The 21308-nt window shown below is 39.1% G+C and overlaps 6 protein-coding genes across 15 annotated transcripts in view; 4 read left to right on the plus strand and 2 right to left on the minus strand.

The window, feature by feature from the left end:
• Positions 1-5143, plus strand: part of LOC105455707 (MAP kinase-activating death domain protein) — a 24978-nt gene extending 19835 nt beyond the window's left edge. For 6 of the 7 annotated variants that reach the window (XM_011699221.1, XM_011699222.1, XM_011699225.1 and 3 more), the window contains 3 exons: positions 1715-1787; positions 1958-2004; positions 2800-5143. In XM_011699221.1, the coding sequence (XP_011697523.1) occupies positions 1715-1787; positions 1958-2004; positions 2800-3099 (420 nt within the window). In that variant the 3' untranslated portion in view covers positions 3100-5143. Of the gene's footprint in view, positions 1-1714; positions 1788-1957; positions 2005-2355; positions 2504-2799 lie in introns of all 7 variants that reach the window. The other variant, XM_011699226.1, reaches the window with a different exon arrangement.
• A 612-nt stretch (positions 5144-5755) lies between these two features.
• LOC105455709 (dehydrogenase/reductase SDR family member 11-like) lies at positions 5756-7975 on the plus strand. The gene is made up of 5 exons (XM_011699230.1): positions 5756-6082; positions 6424-6636; positions 6834-7087; positions 7312-7458; positions 7707-7975. The coding sequence occupies exons 1-5, from the start codon at positions 5989-5991 to the stop codon at positions 7746-7748; spliced, it is 750 nt and encodes a 249-aa protein (XP_011697532.1). The 5' UTR covers positions 5756-5988; the 3' UTR covers positions 7749-7975.
• On the minus strand, positions 7468-8451 carry LOC105455708. The gene is made up of 3 exons (XM_011699228.1): positions 8144-8451; positions 7849-7905; positions 7468-7748 (listed from the first exon to the last, which is right to left on the minus strand). The coding sequence occupies exons 1-3, from the start codon at positions 8186-8188 to the stop codon at positions 7533-7535; spliced, it is 318 nt and encodes a 105-aa protein (XP_011697530.1). The 5' UTR covers positions 8189-8451; the 3' UTR covers positions 7468-7532.
• Positions 8452-9260: 809 nt separating this feature from the next.
• Positions 9261-10882, plus strand: LOC105455710 (dehydrogenase/reductase SDR family member 11-like). Its single transcript, XM_011699231.1, has 4 exons — positions 9261-9501; positions 9623-9887; positions 9956-10131; positions 10471-10882. The coding sequence occupies exons 1-4, from the start codon at positions 9370-9372 to the stop codon at positions 10642-10644; spliced, it is 747 nt and encodes a 248-aa protein (XP_011697533.1). The 5' UTR covers positions 9261-9369; the 3' UTR covers positions 10645-10882.
• A 3684-nt stretch (positions 10883-14566) lies between these two features.
• On the minus strand, positions 14567-17916 carry LOC105455711 (serine/arginine-rich splicing factor 1A). Its single transcript, XM_011699232.1, has 3 exons — positions 17626-17916; positions 16465-16849; positions 14567-16298 (listed from the first exon to the last, which is right to left on the minus strand). The coding sequence occupies exons 1-3, from the start codon at positions 17793-17795 to the stop codon at positions 16107-16109; spliced, it is 747 nt and encodes a 248-aa protein (XP_011697534.1). The 5' UTR covers positions 17796-17916; the 3' UTR covers positions 14567-16106.
• A 947-nt stretch (positions 17917-18863) lies between these two features.
• The window catches only part of LOC105455713 (catenin alpha), a 9191-nt gene continuing 6746 nt past the window's right edge, over positions 18864-21308 (plus strand). For all 4 annotated transcript variants that reach the window (XM_011699241.1, XM_011699237.1, XM_011699238.1 and 1 more), the window contains exons 1-3: positions 18864-19142; positions 19962-20300; positions 20394-21126. In XM_011699241.1, the coding sequence (XP_011697543.1) occupies positions 19132-19142; positions 19962-20300; positions 20394-21126 (1083 nt within the window). In that variant the 5' untranslated portion in view covers positions 18864-19131. The remainder of the gene's footprint in view (positions 19143-19961; positions 20301-20393; positions 21127-21308) is intronic.

The raw sequence follows: 21308 nt of genomic DNA on the forward strand, positions 1-21308 counted from the left end.
AAAAAATAAAAAAANAAAAAAAAANAAAAAAAAAAAAAATCAATTATATATCCGAGAGATTGCCACGCGATTTGCTGAATGATGCATGGTGTCTTTTGGTAGATTTTACTCATAGAATAGATCCCCGGATCGCTTGTACCTGAATCGCTTCTGACCCTTACACCGAAGATTCATTTTCGCAGAACTCGAACAATTAAAAGACATGTGTTCTCCGAGAACTGGTCTTGTGAAGATTGAGTTTTGCGAAAATACACACCATTGCTCTCTGGCTGCTGAGTTTGCAAAATATGACAATCGTTAAAGCGAGATCGAGCATGCTGTTACGAGGCAATGGCTGTCCTGAAAGAGCATTGTATGCTGCATGTATTATTATACAAGTATATCCATAGGGTTTAAGTTTCCCGATTTCGTTTCTCTCGTTTACGAGCATTCGTATACACTTTTTGCACGTGTAATGAATACATTTCTATTTCAGCTTTACTCTTATTATATACGGTATCCGCGAGATTCTACGTAAACGCGATTTAATACTCGTTACACGGAGGTCGTCGTCGCGAGATTATTTTTCAATATGCTCTCTCCTTTCGTAGTGGAGATCGGGAACATAAAGTTACTCAAAATGTTGATGTAATCTAACGCTCGACATACACGGGTTTTAATGTGCAAGATAAATAAATTCGGGTCTCTGTTAGATTCGTTCGTTTTGTAAAGAGAACGATATCTTTAACATGAAATCACAAATCTTTGAGATAAATATGTTTGAAATAAAGCATATGTATCTTTGACTATTTTCGAAAAACGGAAAACAACACGATCTAATCGCGATAATGTTAAAGCATCGCTTCGCATCTAATCGAATCTAATCTAATATAATTAAATTATACTTAATTTAATATTAAACGGCATGTAATAATAACAGTTATTAATTGTGTTATTAATTGTATTATAATTGTGTTAGAAATTTTATCGGTGACTTTTTCCTGATGTACGTCACACGCGTCACTCTACCGTTAATAAATCATCGATAAAAAAATAACGTGCCAATTTTATATTTCTGCTGTATTTTATATTTTTGCTATATAAAAAATACATCAGGTTAAGACGACGATTATCGTAAATCTAAGAAAATTATACGAGAGAAGTGTATAGAAGTGAATAATTTTGCTAATTGCATTGTAATTAGTTTGCATAATTGTGATTTTCTGTACGATGACGTGCATCGATTAAAACAGACAACAAGGTGAAACACACTTTTTTGTGCTAAACCCGTCGAGCGCGTCTAGATTCTTAATAAAAAACTTTCATGAAATTGAATTGCATAATAAAAATATTTAGTTAGACTCTTTGCAAATTTATCTCGATTGAAATAATACCATAATTGCTGTAATAAATAGAATAACATGGCAATAATTTCAATAATTAAAGATTAAAATGTAGCTCAGAAAAAAATTATTGTTGATTAATCAGTACGGCAAAATTAGCGCTCGACGGGTGAAACAGACGCTTATCGTCGGGCGAGCATCACGATACATTTTCACGCCTCTTTTAGAAAGCTGTACGCACACACGACTGATATATATTGCTATATTCGACGCATATGATAATGATAGGCAAATAGAGAATCGTCAGAATCGTGTGCATGATCGAGTAGATCCAGATCTCCATGATGCGCGATGCGCTGACCACTAACGCAAACCGATTGTGTTATTTGCAGTTTTTTGTAAGACTCGATCATATCCGCAAGTGCTTTACTCAAAAGGATGGAATCTTTGTTTTGGAAGAATTCAGTAAGTGACACACCGAATACTGCATCGATTATCATACGCTTTTACACGCCGTAGATATCTCGTGAGATAAAAAGAGCAAAAAAGAATAGATATTCTCTGACACGCTTACGCTGCAACTTAGCTTTTAGTCTTTGAATGTTGGAACGTCATTGGGCGCCTTTCTGTTTCAGATCCTAAAACTAGACAAGTAATTCAACGTAAATATAAGTCGCAAATGGTGAGTACGCCTGTTTCAGAGCTCCTTACTGCCAGAATATACCATACCTGTCGCAATGAGAAAAAAATATTTATTTCGAAGAGTAATAAAATGTCTGTATTATTATTTAAAAAATAATAATTTAATTCCGTTGAAGCTATATTCGTTTCACTTAAACAATTATTTTATACGTAGAATACGATAACATTTTTTTTCCACAATAATTTAAGTACTTAATAGTGAACATTTAAGTTATAACGGTTCAATTTTTATTAATTATGTATATTTAAAAATAAGTAAAAAGAATCATAGACATTTTATTGCTTGCAATTTTCGTATTTATCATTTCTATAGTTATATACTGTGTGACAGGCTGAAGAGGCGGTTCGCTGCTTACATAGAATATTTTCCGTCGCATTTACTCTTAATAAACTCCCGTTGGAAACTCAACAGAAACATAAGCGCGGAAATGACACCGCATGAGGCTTATCTTTAAGTTTTTTCCTTTCTTACACCTCACGTAAGTTCTTTTTTTTTTTTGTTCCATAAAATTTCATTTTGCGTTTTTTATTATAAGTTACGTTCAGAAGACAATTTTTACAATTCAACTTGCCGTTTCTGGACAAAGTTTCAAATGATTAAAGATTGGTTTTACACATGCAGACGAAATTACAAATGAATAAAAGTAAAATTTGATTCGATAAAATTTATTTTGATTTCTTACGAATTAAATATCAAAATTTCTGATGAATAAATAAACAGACACGAATAATGCGTATATGTACGTAACGACGTGAAATATCTTTTCGTTCGTAGGCATCTGATATCTGTTACGCTGTCCTATGCGTATTTTCTTATGTGGCGGCTGGCTCCGAGCAACGAAAACAACAGGGCCAACAGCAACAGCAGCAGTCTCAGTCGCAACAGCAATTGCAACAGCATACCCTGCATCCGCATCAACAGCGCCAGCACCAACAGCAGCAACAGCAGCAACAGCAGCAGCAGCAGCAGCAGCAACAAAGCCGTTATCCCTATCAGCAGCACAGGCAGGAGCAATCACAACCGAGCAATGTAACACCGCACAGAAACACGCAGTTGGATCCTCGCCAACACTGACACAGGCAACGACACTCGCTTCCCTTCGTTAGCATCCACGACAAGAATAGTTGCGCCCCTTACACCTGCCTACCCTGGGTATAAGTGTGTTATCTCTTTTCCAAGAGAGTATTTCATTTAAGGATTCATGAAACATATATGGGCAAGGTGACAGTTTTCCCGTTTTCGTTTGATTTCTCTCTCTCTCTTCAGATTCGCCAACGTTCTTTCCTCTTCCGCGGGGATAAAATTATTGCAAAAAGTTGTAACGAAAATACGAAAAAAAAGGAAAAATTGATATAATTGATCTAATCGATATATCCCTTGTAGCTTAATTCGTTAATATTGGATTTTTGCGGCGCGAGTTTTTATTACGTATTATAGTCCTGCGTCGATGTGATAGCTGTGGTATTCTTGTATTCGTCCGTGCACGTGGATATACACCACGTGCACGCGTCACCTAAAGCAATTAAATACAATAATTATTCGTAATTGGCGGTACGATTTTATATATGAATACGACAAAAGAGGAGAAAGAGAGATTGTGTTCGTCCGCGATTCGGAAGAGTATAATAAAAGATTTATTTTAGCTCGTGTATAGTCGGAATAAGCGGTCGACGAACGCCAAATTGCGATGAATCCTCACGTTGACTTTCAATGTCATCTTTCACTCGCGTCTCTTTACTCCTGTCGTCTTTTAGCATGCACTCGATCCTCTTTCGCGACGAAACAATGATGCGTAGATAACGACAGGTAGTTTTCTCTATTCGTTCGCTGTATCTCTCTTTTCTTTTCTGATCGCCTATAATCGAGTCTAATCGGCGATGATTTCTACGTGTTTCGTTCTGCATACAGCGTGTACGTGAGATGTTAGCAAAAAAAAAACCTGTTGTGTGTAGGATGTGTAGAAAAATGTGTGCTGTCTCGATGTCTCGAGTGAATGTACGGTGGTCATTGGTTTGTACGGTTTCAAATGCGGAAAAAAGAAGGATCTCTCGATAGCTCGTAGAGCGTTCGTTAGGGTACATGTAATGTTCCCAAAAATAAAAAAAAAATAGACATTATATATGATATAATGTACAATAATGATATAACTGTACAGTACTAAGGAAACACGTGAGACAACATCTCTGAAACGCTGTGAAAATTCGCATCCTCTGCGTTTTCGTATACAACTCGTGCGAAGTTTAGTTTAGGCGCGCGTATAATTATCATATATAAATTTAGTTAGGCACGGAGACAGAGCGGAGACACACAACGAGATCGCGATTTCAAATACCGGGTAATCGGAATTGGCACTAATATAAGTGCAATGTCTCTCTCTCACGGAAATTGTACTTTATTTTTTATTTCGTAATTTCTCCCTTGCCGCCGTCATATTTCCCCGATATCCGATCATCGTTAAATACACGTCGCGTAAAGTAAGTATAGACGAACAACAATGACCAGCTTAGGGAAGAAGGTGTAAACTTTAGTCGCGAACTCAGCGTAAAGTAAAACGTAGCGTACGTGTCACTACACGAGAAGAAATGATATATTTTCTTGCAACGTTTAAGAGGCGTATAGATATTTGTAAAAAAAAAAGGATATAGGATTTGTAAATATAACAATTGGCGGTGTAGTAAGCGGCACGGAGAGAGCACAGGCGTGAAGCAACACACGGCCCCTTTTTATTTCTCGTCTTTTAATACGACTATACATGTTAGAGCTCGTTCGTCGGTTGAGTTAGGGAGTGGTGCAGCGTTTTTTAAAAGTGAGAGAAAGAGGGAGGACACGTTCTCTTCTAAACATCTAAAGAAAATAAGAAAAAAGGAAAATAAAAATTAAGAAAAAAAAAATAAAAAGAAGACATACACACGCGATCCTTTGTACCAAGTTTGTCTGCCTAAATCCCGATGTTTAGAAGTTCGACACGGTCGATCGATCATTATCATTTCGAGATATATCACGGTTATGCGATAAAGAAAACTTTAGACCTCTAGGAGAGAAATTAATACCTCGCATTGTATAGTACTCATCCATGTAGACGCCTTACGCCCAAAATATACTTGTAGCCAAATCGGAATCGTACGATTTATTTACTTCCACCTAATTACGATTTACAATAAGCGCGTAATTCGAATTTTTAGCGTAACAAAACATTCGTGTTGAATGCTCCAATAAGTCCGACCGCAATTTATACGACGATGCTCAATAATTAATTACAGACAACATACGTCAATTTACGGTTGTAATTATGCAATTGTTAGCTGTTTAAGCTCAATTGATAAATGCTCTTCATCGCGGCCTTGAGATGTGTTTAAAACGATGGCAGGAAGCAATTGCATCTCGCATATTACGCAATAATTATCTTCGATTTGAATTTAAGCAAAATCTAATTGATATTTAAAAAAACTATAAGATTTCTACAATCATTACCTATATATGTATAATAATTATACATTTAAGAGCATAGAGAAATTATTCTGAAATTTTAGTTTTGTGAAATTAATTAATAAATTAAATAAAGTTAACAAATAAGAAAGAAATATATTAATTAATATACACAATCAGTATAATTAAACTAATTATATAACTTAAACTTATAAATGTAATAAATTAGGAACAATTCTTATCCTCAAATAATTTATAAATATGTTCATATGAATACAAACGAAAAAATGATAAATCGGACTTCTTCTCCTGTTTTTAAAAAAGAAAATATCTATTAATTTTTATTTCATTGGGAAGATCGAGATTCAATCTAATAAGCAGGTGTAATCGCATCTCAAGGCCAGGCAGTGGTCAGTTACGAGGACTATCGGATTTCGTACCTGGTCGGACGTCTGTCCTCATTTTTTTCCGGAGCGTGTAAACGCGATCTCATTACCGAAGGCTTCTGGTCCGCAGTCGCGTCTCGACTCTCGTTGCATGAGGATGGAGCGATGGGCCGGAAAGATCGCCGTGGTAACCGGCGCCAGCGCCGGAATCGGTGCAGCGATCGTGCGAAGTCTCGTTAAACAAGGTGAGGAGGTGCTCCAAATAAATGACGAATGAATATTGCATTATTTTCTTCTGATTGGGCGAGAAATTTGACTTTGTAATTTCACGCGCGTTTATCTCAACTCGCACCGAGATAATTATTGTCGCCACTCGCTATATCATCCGCTAATTGAGAAGTATAATAATCACTGTTATATGTATATTCGAAAGAAAACAAGATATTGACGCGCCATTCGAAATGCCTGTAAATTATCGCTTTACAAGTCTTACCAAGGAATGATGTAACGCACAAACAAAAATCATCCGAGTTAGCTTAATTATTACGAAGTCATTAGTATGACCGTTTTTTTTTAATTATGTCAGGTATGACAGTGGCGGGCTTCGCGAGGAGAGTGGAGAAAATTAGGGAACTCGCTGACAGCTTGGAGGATTCCTCGGGAAAACTTCATCCCGTGGAATGCGATGTCGCTAAGGAGGAAAGCGTAGCTGTGGCTTTCGCGTGGGTAAAGGATAATCTCGGACCGATAAGCGTTCTCGTGAATAGCGCTGGTATCACCAAGGAATCCTCGCTCACAGGTGAAACTCTTTAAACTACTAACGCGTGACGCTATAAGAGCTCCGCAAATTTTCGTGCGTTTTCTTCAAACTTTTCTATCCAATCGATCCAACACAAAATAAATCATTATTTTCTGAAAGAACTAAACGCATTTTCGTATAACAGATCGACATGAAGTATATTATCGAGTATTATTTTTCTTCGACATATTTTATAGACGGCACTTTGGAGGACTGGCGGTCCGTGTTCGACGTGAACGTTCTGGGACTCTGTCTCTGTACACGCGAGGCTGTACGCATGATGCGCGAGACGGCGGACGAGGATGCTGTTGTGATTCACGTGAATAGTTTGGCCGCCGAAAGGGTGCCCTTTGTCCCGGGATTTAGCGTATATCCGGCGTCAAAGCGTGCTATCACCGGCCTCGCCATGACTTTGCGGCACGAGCTTGCGGGCACGCGTATACGCGTCACAGTAAGACGTTAATTGGCACATGGAACGAAATGGCTATTGTTTCTTTAAGATATTTCTTCAAAACGACGTTTTCTTATTAAATCTTTACTTTAAATTCGCTATATTGATGTTTATACAATTAAGAATTAGTCCGTAATTTATTAATGACTGAGAAGTGTGTATATTTAATTTAAAGCTGAGCAAGCAGCTTAAGACCTTTTCGCTTACATTTTTTTCACACGCAGAACATCAGTCCCGGCTTAGTCGCGACGGAATTCATGGCTTCGTACAGCATGTTCTCCCCGGAAGCGATGGCAGCGGCGCCGACTTTGGCACCGGACGACGTCGCGGCAGCGGCAATTTACGTGCTATCAAATCCTCCTCACGTTCTGGTACTCATATATACTTCTGTAATGTATACGCGCTGCAACTTCCGACTGAACGGAGCATTTCCGCACTTTGAATCTCAGCAAACTTTTTTTTTTTTACTCTCACTAGAGATCTCAGAAATTGTTCCCATAAAAAAAAGTTTGTTGAGACTCAAAATGCGGAAATGCTTTGTTCGGCCGGAAGCAGCGTGCAGATACATTTCTCTCTCGTCGTATAAAATAAAATCTAAAAGAATGACATCTTCCCGCAGATACAGGATGTCGTATTGAGACCTCTGGGCGAATCGTGGTAACTGGATTTTCAAGATGAAAATACATAAAATGCAAATTAGGACAATCGTGCTTTTCACGTGCTTTTTACGAAACTAATAAAAAAAAAACGGCATCACTCACGCCTTCTCTTGTTGTATTTCTTTTCTTATTTACACAGCGCCGACGTATTTTAGCATGCTAGATCAATTAAAAAATTATTTAAAGTAAAAACTTATACAAATATGTAATAAAATTCAATACTTCATTATGATTCTGATTTGACATTACCTAAAATATATAATTATATCTAAACAAGTCTTTATACATATTCTTAAATATCGTATTGCGATGGAGTAATATTTTAAGACAAGCTCGGGATGTGTGATATTTTTAACTTCAAAAGCCATATTGAGAAATAATAAAGTTTGCGAATTACTGAGAAATTTGCGCGTTGCTGGATGACGATGTTCCTGCATCTCATTGCCGATGCATCTTCAGTCGAGGCATCGCAAGCACTTCTACAATGATTTTCGGTCACGGAAAGCAGTGATCCATTCTGTAATAAAGAATCGCTTGCGAGACGTTCAACGGGAAAGATGACACTGCACTCTCGCGCAATACTCGCGATCACTTGCGAATCTTTCCGTCGGACTGCATCGCGAATTCTTTGTATGCAGACTTGCTGACGGGTTGTCGACTGATTCGCGAGAGATCCTTCACGTTCTCTGAAATTTCTGATGCAATACCTACTCCTAATGAAGATATCGCGGAATGTCTTATCGTTTTCTTCGGAAATCGTGCGAATTTTCGTCAACATCCCCGATTTTGTTTTTATTATAATAAAGAAGATATCGTTTAAAATTGGACTTAATTAAGTGATTCTCAAGCGCTGATGTTAATTTTATTTTTATTTTCGTAATACTTTTAATGGCGCTGAGTGCATTAATTATTATACTGAATATCAAAGACAATATTTAAAAAATATCTCATTTCTTTTAACATTCATACATTCGATCATGCTCGATATAAAATTTTATCTTGCACCAAAGCTTAAAAATTAAATAATAAGTTTTTTTTTAATATAAACTTCTATAATAAAATATAAAATAAAGATAAAGTTAAATATATAAATATTTTAATGTATTTAGATAATGTTAATTTAAAGAAAACCTGAAGAAAGAACATATCGGTGAATAAATTAGTACCTGAATAAATTGACCTGTCCGGTCAATAGCATTAAATATGCATCGACGAACATTTTAATTAACCGCTATTTTAATTAATAATATTTCGTTTTCGCGATAATCAATTTAACGTTCGCGAGCGCATCTTAACAACGACGATACGTCTTATCTGCCAGCGAAGCATGCCGCTAGATTTTAAATGAGGGAACCCTTCTCCCGGCGAGACTCAACAGCGCCGAAAACAAGCGGTAATATCTCGCGAATAATATGCAATACCCGCGCGGGAATACATCATCCAGAAAGCAACGACCTATCTAGACGTAGATTGTGCGCGACCCCCTAATCGAGGTCCAGATTTTCAGCGCGGTATAAAAAGGTGTCGGGGATGCGGATTGACATGCAGAAGCTTCTCGTTGCGTGGTGAGCAGCAATTTCCTCTCGTTCCGACGCCTACGTGAGTTAACGCAAAATCTTCAGTATGAGTATTCTGTCGAACAAGATCGCCCTCGTCACCGGCGCCTGCTCCGGGATCGGCAAGGCGATCGTGGAGGAATTGGTGTCGAAGGGACTCAAAGTCGTCGGCCTCTCCAACGATATAAACAAATTGAAGGTACGTTCGACGTTCGCACTATTAAAAATACAATTAAATCGCGTATAAACTAGAGGAACTATTTAATAAAAATAAATTGTGAGTCAGTCATCTCTTTCATACGACACTCGAATCTCCGTAGATTCTCGTGGACGAGCTGAAGGGCAAACCCGGCAAGCTCTATCCCCTTCAATGCGACTTGAGCCTTCCGAACGAGATCGAGGGCGCGTCGGAGTGGATCGAGAAGAATCTGGGTGGTGTGGACATCCTGATAAACAACGCTAGCCTCAGCTTGGATTGGTCCAGCATCAACGGCGGCATACAGGAGCTTAAGAAGACTATTGACGTCAACGTGCTCGGCTTGTCGCTCATCACCAAGAAGATTCTGCAGTTGATGAAGAACAAGGGTAGGCATATTTAAAGAAAAATCAGGAAAAATTATTTCTACATCTGATAAATGAAATGTGATATGTAGGAATCGATAACGGCTGGATCGTCAATGTCAATGACGTGTGCGGTCTGAAATGGTTGCCGCTTGCCTCCGACCGGCCTATTTCCCCGGCATACGCTTGCAGCAAGTCCGCGCTGACCGCACTGACCGAAAGTCTTCGTCTGGAATTGGCCCAGAACGAGTCCAATATCAAAGTGATCGTAAGTAACTTCGAATCGTACTGTAACGAATTTATTAAGTATTTATATATAAAGTATGATCATTCTTATCATTTTCCAATATACAATAAAGTTACAATAAATTATGATCTTTTAACATTTCACTTGGTGCCACTGAAAGAGTTTTGGTTTTTCTCAAATTCTTACGAGCAAAGTAAAAAACATATCTAAAAAGATAAAGTGTTAAGAGAAAGTCATTGTTCAAAATTAATAATTTCTTATTACATAAAAATATTTCCGAAAAAAAAAAACAAACCGAAAACTCGCTCGACAAGCTATTTTTCTTCGATATCTGTTAACATGATTTATCTCTCGCGATAGAACATCTGTCCGGGCTTGGTGGAGACCGAGGTCACTCAACAGTGGCTGAAGGAAAATTCACGATTGGCTCTGAAACCGAAAGACGTGGCGGACGCTATTCTCTACACGTTGCAGACCCCGGAGAATGTGCTTATTAAGGATCTCATTATTACGCCCATTCGGGAAATTATTTAAGCTAGCACCGGACGAAATGTTGGCGACGATAAACATTATAATATTTACAGCACGTATTGTGTGGCAAATCAAATAAAGCAATTTTGTTAGCAATTTTTAAATATGGCGTGTATAAATTTGTTACATTAATCCTTTTCTTAAAACAGACTGACCTTATGTACATGTTTATATCATTTTATATATTTTTATTAGCAGTGTCATGTACATAAGATTCTAATGAATAACATAATTGCCTTTATATCTTTGCGTATTCATCATCTTGAGTTTTTTAAAACTTCTACGTATAGTTTATAAATTTATTCTCTTCAGCATTACTTTCTGCACATTTTATTCTTATCTCTCGCTTTTCGTTCTGAATATATATTTTGCGCATAAATGTAAAAAATATACATAAATGTCTTTCCGATCGTTAGTCATTAATGCGTTAGCGTTCACGCGTTCGAATAAATCTATTATGATAATCAGGTACGAATACAATTATCGTTTAAAGATTTCCATATGAATGCGTGCTTAATTTTGTAACTTTGAACGTCTCGAAGAAACGTGCGTCTATTGTGTGTTAATACAATGGCAAACCAAACAAACACGATCAAAATATCAAAAAGTACGATACTTACCTGAGAAAGAACATGACTTTCTTTATTTACAAACCCACGAAGGCATTAATTCATACCTTAACGCGTGACATTACTTAAAAGTAGATCTGTTCGTTGACGATAATTGAAGGAAAATTGTATATAAAACAATATTGTGCTTGATGTATTTATTTCTAATCGTCTCATTTGCCAGTTTAATAATTCACAAGAGTTCAAGGAGCAGCAGGGTTCTGTGTCGAGAAAAGAATTGCAAAGAAGCGAAACACGTTAGGAGAATCCTATTTAATGAAAGTGTGAGGCAATCGGTGTTATATTTAGTGCCTAGTTTGTGAAGTACATCCTAAATTGTACGCCCTGTACAACGCAGAAAATAGTTAAGTATGTACAATCCGCGAAATAATAAAATTATATATATATATAGAGCAGATACTAAATTTTTGTATGTAATATAACAAAATATGCGCAATATAGAACTGTTGCTATCAATTTTAACAATCGTTGTGAATATTTGTGGATAAATACACACTATGCGAGACCGTTTATAGATTCGGCGCTATTCATATCTTCTTATTGCTACACATCGTTCGTATAACAATTAACTACAGAAGAACAATATATATAACACAGATAAAACACATAAAGTATTAAAAATATACTTATCTGTGATGTTAATTAAACAAAAAAAAAGGCAAAATTGTTATCAACTAGTTATTGTTGCGAGATCTGTCTTGTGAGTTATGCGTGACAAATTTCACAACAATGAAAATGAAGCTGAACACAGGGAGGATCGATTATTAATGCAAACACATTTTAAGACTTTTTTTTATCGAGGCAGGCTTTGTATTGCGTGTTACTAACAGTTGTGTTTACCCTGTTGGTGACAAAAATGAAAATATACGAATATAAGAATATTTTCGAAGAGAGAGAGAGAGAGCATGCAGAAAAATAAATATCGATAAGTATCTCAGGTATAAACTGTTTGCACAAATACCTTACGGTAAGCCACCATCTCATCCGCTTTTCATTTTCATCCGTGAGAAAAATGACATCCAATTTATCTCTTGTCAATTGATCCCGCTAAACACCGAGTTCCAAATCCCGTATCCGACCTAGATAAATCCGTGAACCCTATGAAGCGCGAACGATACCATGCTTCCAAATCCACATTCTTCCACATCGCATATCGTTCCCTTAATGAATCCGAGTGATCCGCTCGAACACGATCCGGTGAATACCACAGCGTAGGCAATTTTTTTTTATCCTTATCCAAAAATATCCGTCCATGCATACTAATTTATTCCCGTTTCCGAATCCTGCCAGCGTCCTAATATATCCAAACATATCCGGAGAATCCTGTCCGTCGTACCGTTTCGTACGGAGAGTCCCTCTAAAATTATGAGGCCGGGTTCCCGTCAAGATGACAGACAGGTTGCGTTACTCAAACGTACCATCCTCTTGTTTATGCCAGTTAAATCCTGAAGACTCGCACTGTGTGGTTTACAATGTACGCGAGAAAAAGATGCACTTGACGGTCACGATTGGTCGAGATTTGTTTTTTGTTTTTGTTTTTGATAATTGGACTTTAGATCGCCGATATTATCGAATGTACAATTATTATTAAGGCATGCGACAGTCTTTCCAAAGAATCACTTCCACCTTTCAAATAATACACTAAATACGAAATGTTTCGTATGTAACGGCTAACAGAATTGAGTCTAGTATTGACGTTATTCGTTGTACGAAGAAGAGGATAAATATCGTGCCGAAAATCCATCCTTAATGAGTGTGATCCGAAAAATTAATCTTCACTAAAGTTCAAGAAACTTTAGAGTTATAAACCAAAGGCTTCCAACGGAATCCAGTTGTAGTTGACAATCCATTACTAGTTTGACTACTCAGACTACAAATGAATTAATTAAACGCGCGGAATGCGTTCTCTGTTTTTTCTTTTTAAATCGATACGCGGAAATGATAACGCAACTCGAAGCACTTTAATCCTGATAAGCACATAACATAATGAGGAAGTCCCACTTTCGTTATGTTTTCTCATTTAAAACAGCGACACACAAAAATCATTTAGCTTCAAACTGGGATTCTACTATAGTTTCAAAAAGAAATATTAATGGGCATTCATCGCCTCCTCGTAATGGACTTGCCAACGTTTCCTGAGCCAGCAACTGAGAATCCTTTCTTTCTCTCCTGATCCTGAATTTCCTCTTGAAAGTATCCTGTTTCGCTATTCTCATTTTCATCTATTTCTTTTATAATCCTTTTATAATTTATGCTCTCCATACCGCAAATCCTCCAAAACGCAATCCATCTCCCAACGTCAAGCGAATGTGTATTATATCCATCCAAGAAGTAAGATCGTGTTGATTTCAGTTTTTCATTCATTGTGTTACAATCCCAATATACAAAAGAAGAAAAAATACATTAGTTCCTTATGTGATGCAAATTAATATTAGATATAGTTTATTAATGCAAATGTAATGCCTGTGACGTGTAAAATTGTGAAATTGCACCGTATGTACAATATAGATTGTATAGCGGAAAATTTTTAACACTGCGTTTTTGAAAACGAAATTATCTATAACTCACATATAGAAGAAGAGATAAATTTAAATTATCGAATTGACTAATTGTAAGATCACAGGATTAATGTGCAAAAATAAAAGGATTAAAATACACGATATCCAATGTTTTCCTTTCCAATATGTGCCGCGAAAGACTTTTAGAATATAATAGAAATGTCCAAAAGGTGCATTTAATCGTGTGGTTGTTGCAAATATAAGAGAAAGGAAAACACAACGAACAGAGAAATGCGAACGGCAACGTATCAATATATCAATTTGTAGTTATTTCACCGCATTTCACCGAATTCTTCGTGTATCACTTAAAATTTATCTTAATCTGGATATGTTGTAAATGTCCAGATTATTCATATACATATGTATATATATAATGAGCACGTGTTATGCTGTATATTTTCACATCGAGAAATGTTAAATAAGTTAAGACATTTTGTACTGAAATAACATCAAACGCAATCTGCAAAATCAGGAAATGACCCACGAAACATTTAAGGTCATCAAGTCTGCTGTCAAATACATTTGCGTGTTATTATCAAGCGAATTAGATTGTATGGGAGTGATAATAAAAAGAAAGATTCTTGTGCCAATATAATTACGTGTGGTGTATAATAAATATTAACTGTTAACGCTCATATATTCCATTATACGTATATGCGCGATATATTGTCATCACTACTGATTCGATTTGGTATTACTCTGATTCGAAAAGTGACGAAAGTAAGTTGCGTAAATGAATCGTGTAAACAATCTTGAGGTATTTATTTCTATATACATGTTATATCTGTTAAAGTTAATATATATAATCGTATTTCTACATTAAAAAAAAATATATTTTGTAAGACGAATATACATACATAGCATGCTACTCTTTTTTAATTTGTTTATTTGTTATTGCCTAAGACGCATGTATACAGAATATATCGCATATTGATGTATTTCCTCTTAAAATACGGACTTCTCGACAAAAGTAGTTTAGTATTGAAAGTTAAATCGACTTTAAATGCGTTAAGAAATCTGCAGCTAGGCAGTAGCGCATGACTTTCGACGTACTAGCAACAGTTGTTCCACCTCAATTGTGTATAGTATGTTAATTCAGGCGATTAGATATGCAGTACCTGTCGTATTATAATAATTACTGCATATAATAATTATTACAATAATATCAGTAAGTTTAAAACTTATGAGAAAGGCATCTTACGTAAGTATTAATTTAAGCCCTGTTTTATTTATATTCATTAGTATCTATAAAATGTGTTTTTAAATATGTTAGTACAAACAGTTTATCCATATTCCTGTTTTTGTATGATAAAGTTTAGCACTTTTATAGTAATACAGGATAAAATTATCCTAATAAATATGAAGATGATCGATTATAAAAAGTATGTTAGTAAAATCACACGATACGAGATTATTGGGAAGAAATTTTTGTTAGGCAAGACCTTAAAATTTCATATTTCATTATGCAACGTATATCCAAATATAAATAAAGACTTAAGTATTAATATACTTCACGTAATTACATTAAACATTAAAGTAGCTACTATTGTTAGAAACGTATTTTAGTAAAAAGTGATTGAGTTATTGTCAATCAAAAATATTCATCATAAATCAGTTCTTTTCGTTATTTATATCAATATTTAAACAGCCAGAATAAACAGTTAAAAGGTTTTTAGGTCTAATTTTGTCAGAAGGCTCGTTAAAATACGTCAAAATTGTTACACATTTCATAAATGGTAGTGATGACAAAAACAAATTGGCAAATATGTATGTGAAGGAATGTATTAAATGTTGAAAATTAGATCCGACAGAGTTTAGATGACAAACAGTTACACATGATCTCGAGCACGATTTTATTTTTGAGGCTAATAAGATTCAATAGAGTTACCGTATTTTCGAATCTTTGTTAGAATGACGACGAAAAATGAAATCACTAAATTAACTTGCTTCTGGGTCGAACGATAAGATATGCTTATTATTGAAAGCAAGGAACTTAAAGAATAATCGTGACGTATGTATGTACGAAATAAACCGTGCTCTAATTATACATCAGAGAGAGAGAGAGAGATAAATACAATACAGTCAATTAATTCAGCTATTAAATTCAAGCAATATTAAGAAATTAATTTAAAACTCCGTTTACAAAACTCGTGTTGTTGTTGGGAAAATCTTTATCGAGTGAAATTTAAATCAGCAATAATGAAACATGGTAAAGAGCAGATTATCAATATAAACCTGTACTTATTGTATTACCATGTGAGAAACACATACGTACATACTAGTCGTAAGAGCGCGACCTGGAACGAGATCTTGATCGCGAGTAATTACGCCGCAGCGGCGAGTACGTAGGCGAGCCACGGCGCCGTGGGCTGTAGCTTCGCGAGCGGGTACGGCCCCTCTCCCGGTCTTCGCTGCGTCCCCTGTCGCCACCGCTGTGATCCTCCTTCACACGGATGTAAGCTACTTCACCCTGAATGTCAAATCGAACACGATCAAAGCACACTAAACGTAAAATACGGTCCAAACGTACATACGGTCGCGTAAAAAAACTTGGATGACGATTGTAGTTTATTCATAGACGAACTCATTGCTTGGAGTACAAGTCCTTGACTGGGACAACAGCGTAGAATACGTACCTCGTGCGATCTAAATCTCGAGTCGTCCAACTTCTTTACAGCGTACTTCATGTCGTCGTGTCTCAGAAATTCGACGACACCGGTGCCGTCCTTGTAAACGTCCGCGAAGCACACGTCACCGGCCTCGCGCATATGGTCCTTGAGATCCTGCCAGCTTCCCGAGGGCGGCAGTCCGCTGACCAGCACCCGGTACTGCGATCGTCGCGCGGGCGGGCCGCGGCCGCGGGAGTTGCTCATCTCGCCGCGGCCACCCCGGCCGCTGTCCCCGGCTCCGCGTCCACCGCGGAAATTGTTGCTGGGACCGCCGCCGCGCGGGAACTCGACTCTCAATCTGTAGCCGTCGTAGTCGTAGCCGTCCCTCGCGTGTACCGCGTCTTCCGCATCTCTGGAAAGACAAGAAAAAAACGAGGACATTTTTTTATTACGCTTCTTCGGCGATAAAGTTGTTATGTAACTTTCGAGTGGAAACGTCCACTTGAATCTCAATGGCAAATCTTAACGGCGATGAATCTGCAAAATACATTAGGCGCGTCGAATATTACAAAATGCGAATTTCATTCAATATTTATATAATTTTATTAAATAAGCCAAAACTCGTTCGTTGAGAAACGTGTTTTGTCGCGGGGCTAAGGAAACAATTTTTTTATACGTATCTTGAAACGATATTTTTTATTTTGAAGAACAGTGTTGTGTATCTTGAATATGTCTTTAAAACTACATATATACACGTTTTTAGAACTTTTTTATCTGGTTAACACAAGTTTGGTATTTTGTGAATTTATGGAGTCTCATAAAGAAAAACAATTCTATTACTTCGCAATAATAATTGTTTTTCCTTTATTTGCCCGAATTAACGGCAGTCGCTTTTGCTGTCCCATACGTTGTTTTATGCTTCAGGAGAAGCAAATAATTTTCAGTCAAGAGCTTTCCAACGTTCGCGAGTCCCATCGCCCGAAATTCTCGACAAGCTGTGTGCACGTCGCGTCGCTTCGAATTCGAGGTCGCGTGAAGTGGCGTAAACGGCTCGACCCAACGAACCCATACGTCAGACGCGAGAAGGCAGCGCGTGTGTTGGTAGTAGGTACGTGTAAACAGCGAATTCGGCGTAAACAGCGACCGTGCGCCCTCCGCGCCCTGTTACATGCCCCAACAGCAGCTCACCTCGGATCGTCGAATTCGACGAAGGCGAAAGGCGGACCCCGGCGATTCTTCAGATCGACGAAAGTGACCTTTCCGAATTTGTAGAAGAGATCTTGGATGTCCTTCGTACGTATGTCCGGTGGCAGATTGCCCACGTATATCCTACACTCGTTCCTGCCGCCGTGCGACATATCTACGGCTTTTCCCGACGAACGGGCGGCGTACTCGGCGGGGAACGTTACGTGGCGTGCTCGCGGAAACCAACAAACAAAAAAAGGGGAGACACGGCGGATGTATACCGGTGGAGTGACGAGCGACGACGACGGCGGCGGCGGCGTGCGTCGTGTCGTGCGAGTCGCGCGATTCGGAGCAATCGAAGGTCTCTCGGTCAACACCGAGATCAACCGAAGTGGCTGACTCGCCGAGCCGAAGCGAGCCGAGGTGAGCCGAGAGCGAGATCCCCCCCCGATGCGGACCGGTTTCCATGACGGCGTCCCCGGATTGGAATCCGGTTTAAATTCGCGCATTCGACGGGCGTGGGGTGGGAGATGGAAATTTTCCAGGAATGATTCCGCGCGAATATTGCGTATCTCAATTAAATACAAAGTAGAATACTCGTCGGTAATTCAAATGACAAAGAAGGAAATATGTGCTGACTTTGTTTAGAACGGTAGAAAGGAAGACAGAGGGCTATTTTCGCGTTGCGTTTGACGCCGTTGATTATAACGTGCGCTGATTGGCCGGTCCGCTTTTACGTCCAGCGATTTATTTTCAGAAAGATCGATTTCAGTTCTGGGAATTAGAAAAAGGTATAAAAATTAAGTAAATACTTGGGGCGAATTCACACCTTGACAGAAAAGCGGAAAACAGAAAAGCAGAAGCCAATCCGAACTCGCACTGGTAGCAAGAAAAGCAGAAAGCAAAAACTATTGACTACCAACGCGAGTTCTGATTGGCTTATGCTTTTCTGTTTTCCGCTTTTCTGTGAGAGAGCTTTTCTTCCTTAAACTGAGAGTAGTTAACCTACTATTGGTAGAAATGATAAATGTAGTATTACATACTTATTTTGCAGAAGATATTTTCTCTTTCGAGATTCTTTTCGATCTTTACGAGTCGCGGTTTAAATTCGCCCGCTTGGTCGCCGCGCGGTCGAAACGCGCCATGAGGTTTCGGGCGTAGACCGCGCGGGCGCGCTCTACAATCCCGATCCCGTCGCGCGAGCGGAGCCCCAGCGGAAATAATGACGTCAGGGCACGACTCGGGGCGCAGGCGAGAGAGGCAGGCGAATGCCAACGGTGTGATACATCGGCGATAAGTACGGCTTAGTACGGTACTCGTTCCGTCGGGCTCGTTGGACCGTGTCGCGTGTCTCGGCGTTTCCCGTTTGATGCGGCCAATCTCGCGCGATTCTGCATCGTTGCGTCGCGTACGAGTTGCTCGTCGTCGTTGTTGACAGCGGTCGAAGCCCCGTCGGCGGTTCGCTCTCGCCTCTTCTTCTCGCGCGCTGTTTTCACGGACTCTCCCTTAATGCCGGACTCGTACGTATTTTCCTCGCCTTATCTGCTACTATTTATACCCTTTCTTCTCTGGCCAGCGTGCGTGCGAAGGTACGTGACGCTCCCTTCGGGAATGCCGTTATCAGAGGGTCCACGTTACACCCGTCGGCAGAACGACGTACCTGTGGTTTCTCCGGAGCGTCACGGACGTCCCCGTCGCACGCCCGCTGGCCCGCTGAAGACGCAAAGCTGTGGAAGAGGAGTAATCCACGATTACTTTACTTATCGTTTTGACAGGACAATTCCTGACCTGAATTTTTTAATTAGATCGAGCTTCGATAATTTGCCTTCTTGATCATAAAATTAATAGGTTTTTTTTTACAACTCTTAGTCGAATTCAGCTTAAAAAAAAGATTAAGGAAATATTGAGGAGTTTTTGGAAGACTCAGCATTGTGTCAAATAATCTTATCTCTACTCAAATAGCAGCTAATTCTGTGATCAATATGAATCCAGTTATGTAGTAAAATTATTTCTGCACTTGTATTTGGAATAAAATTAAATGAAATTCGTAAGCATTGTAGTTCTAAATAAAAACTTGAGATGATTATCGGAGAAGGATAAAAAAAAATGATTGGAATCTAGGAATTAAAACGAGAGAGAAAGAGAACGCCTTATAGGGATGCATGAGCGAGTCGTTTAGCTTTCTGTAAATAATTGTGCCTATTAGACTTCATTGCCAATACGAATTAATTTATATGAAAATCTGCACGCGTGTATTAAGCATTAATTTCAGGCATATCTCATCCCTGCAAGCTTTTGCGTTATGATTTTACATACTGGACATCTTTTTGCAATTGTAGAATAAACATTAATACGATAAACATGTCTGACCACTTTGGGCCCATTACCTTGAAATGGGATCCCAAAAACTTGGAGATACGGACCATGTCTGTGGAGAAGACGCTGGAGCCGCTTGTGCTCCAGGTTACGACGTTGGTGAACACGAAAGGTCCCAGCAAGAAGAAGAAGGGAAAGTCGAAGAGGGCGAGCGCGCTGGTCGGAACTGTGGAGAAGGCGACTACCAATTTCATCGAGAAGGGCGAGAAGATTGCTTATGAAAATCCGGACATCACAGCGGAGATGCTGAGCGCCGTGGAGGAAGTGAGGAAAACGGGAGCAGCAATGAGCATTGCCGCCAGGTAAATTTTATTCATACGTAATCTACGTAATTGTAATATATACTACGTCTCCCGCTACTGCCAATGTAAACGGTGAAATATATTTATGTGCAGAGAATTTTCCGAGGATCCGTGCTCGTCCTTGAAACGGGGCAACATGGTGCGCGCCGCGAGGAATTTGCTGTCGGCGGTGACGCGTTTGCTCATCTTGGCGGACATGGTGGACGTCCATCTCCTCTTGAAATCCCTGTACGTCGTGGAGGACGACCTGAAGAAGCTGAAGAACGCCTCCTCGCAGGGCGAGCTGATTCAGAACATCAAGGAGTTCGGCAGAAACGCCGCCGAGTTGATTCAGCAGGCGGCCAAGCGCCAGCACGAGCTCAAGGATCCGCAGCTCAGGGACGACTTGGCGGCCGCCCGGGCCGTCCTGAAGAAGCACTCCACCATGCTGCTCACCGCGTCGAAGGTGTACGTGCAGCATCCCGATCTGGCGGCGGCCAAGGCCAATCGCGACTACGTGCTGAAGCAGGTGTGCGAGGCCGTGAACACGATAAACGACGTTGCTCAAGGGAAAACGCCGCCCGACAGCCAGCACCCTTACGACGGCCCGGGCGAGTTGGCCGCCGCGTTGGATGACTTCGACGAGAGGATGGTGATGTCCCCGCTCGCTTACAACGAGGTCCGCACGCGACCGAGCCTCGAGGAGAGATTGGAGAGTATCATCAGCGGTGCCGCACTGATGGCGGATTCGTCGTGCACTCGGGACGAACGTAGAGAGCGCATCGTCGCCGAATGTAACGCGGTCAGACAGGCGCTTCAGGATCTTCTGAGCGAATACATGAACAACGTAAGTAGAACTGCGATTACAAAAAAAAAGATGATATGCGGATACAATGTGGCGTTTACATTATATCGAAGGATGTGAAAGAAATAGAGATACTTAAAACAGTCATTAGATTAATATATTGAATACCTATATGTAATTATAGAATTGATTGAGCGATTAAACTTTAAATAATAGTTGATTGT

This window comes from Wasmannia auropunctata, unplaced genomic scaffold (genome assembly GCF_000956235.1).
Source record: "Wasmannia auropunctata unplaced genomic scaffold, wasmannia.A_1.0 LD335883.1, whole genome shotgun sequence".
Lineage (NCBI taxonomy): Eukaryota > Metazoa > Arthropoda > Insecta > Hymenoptera > Formicidae > Wasmannia > Wasmannia auropunctata.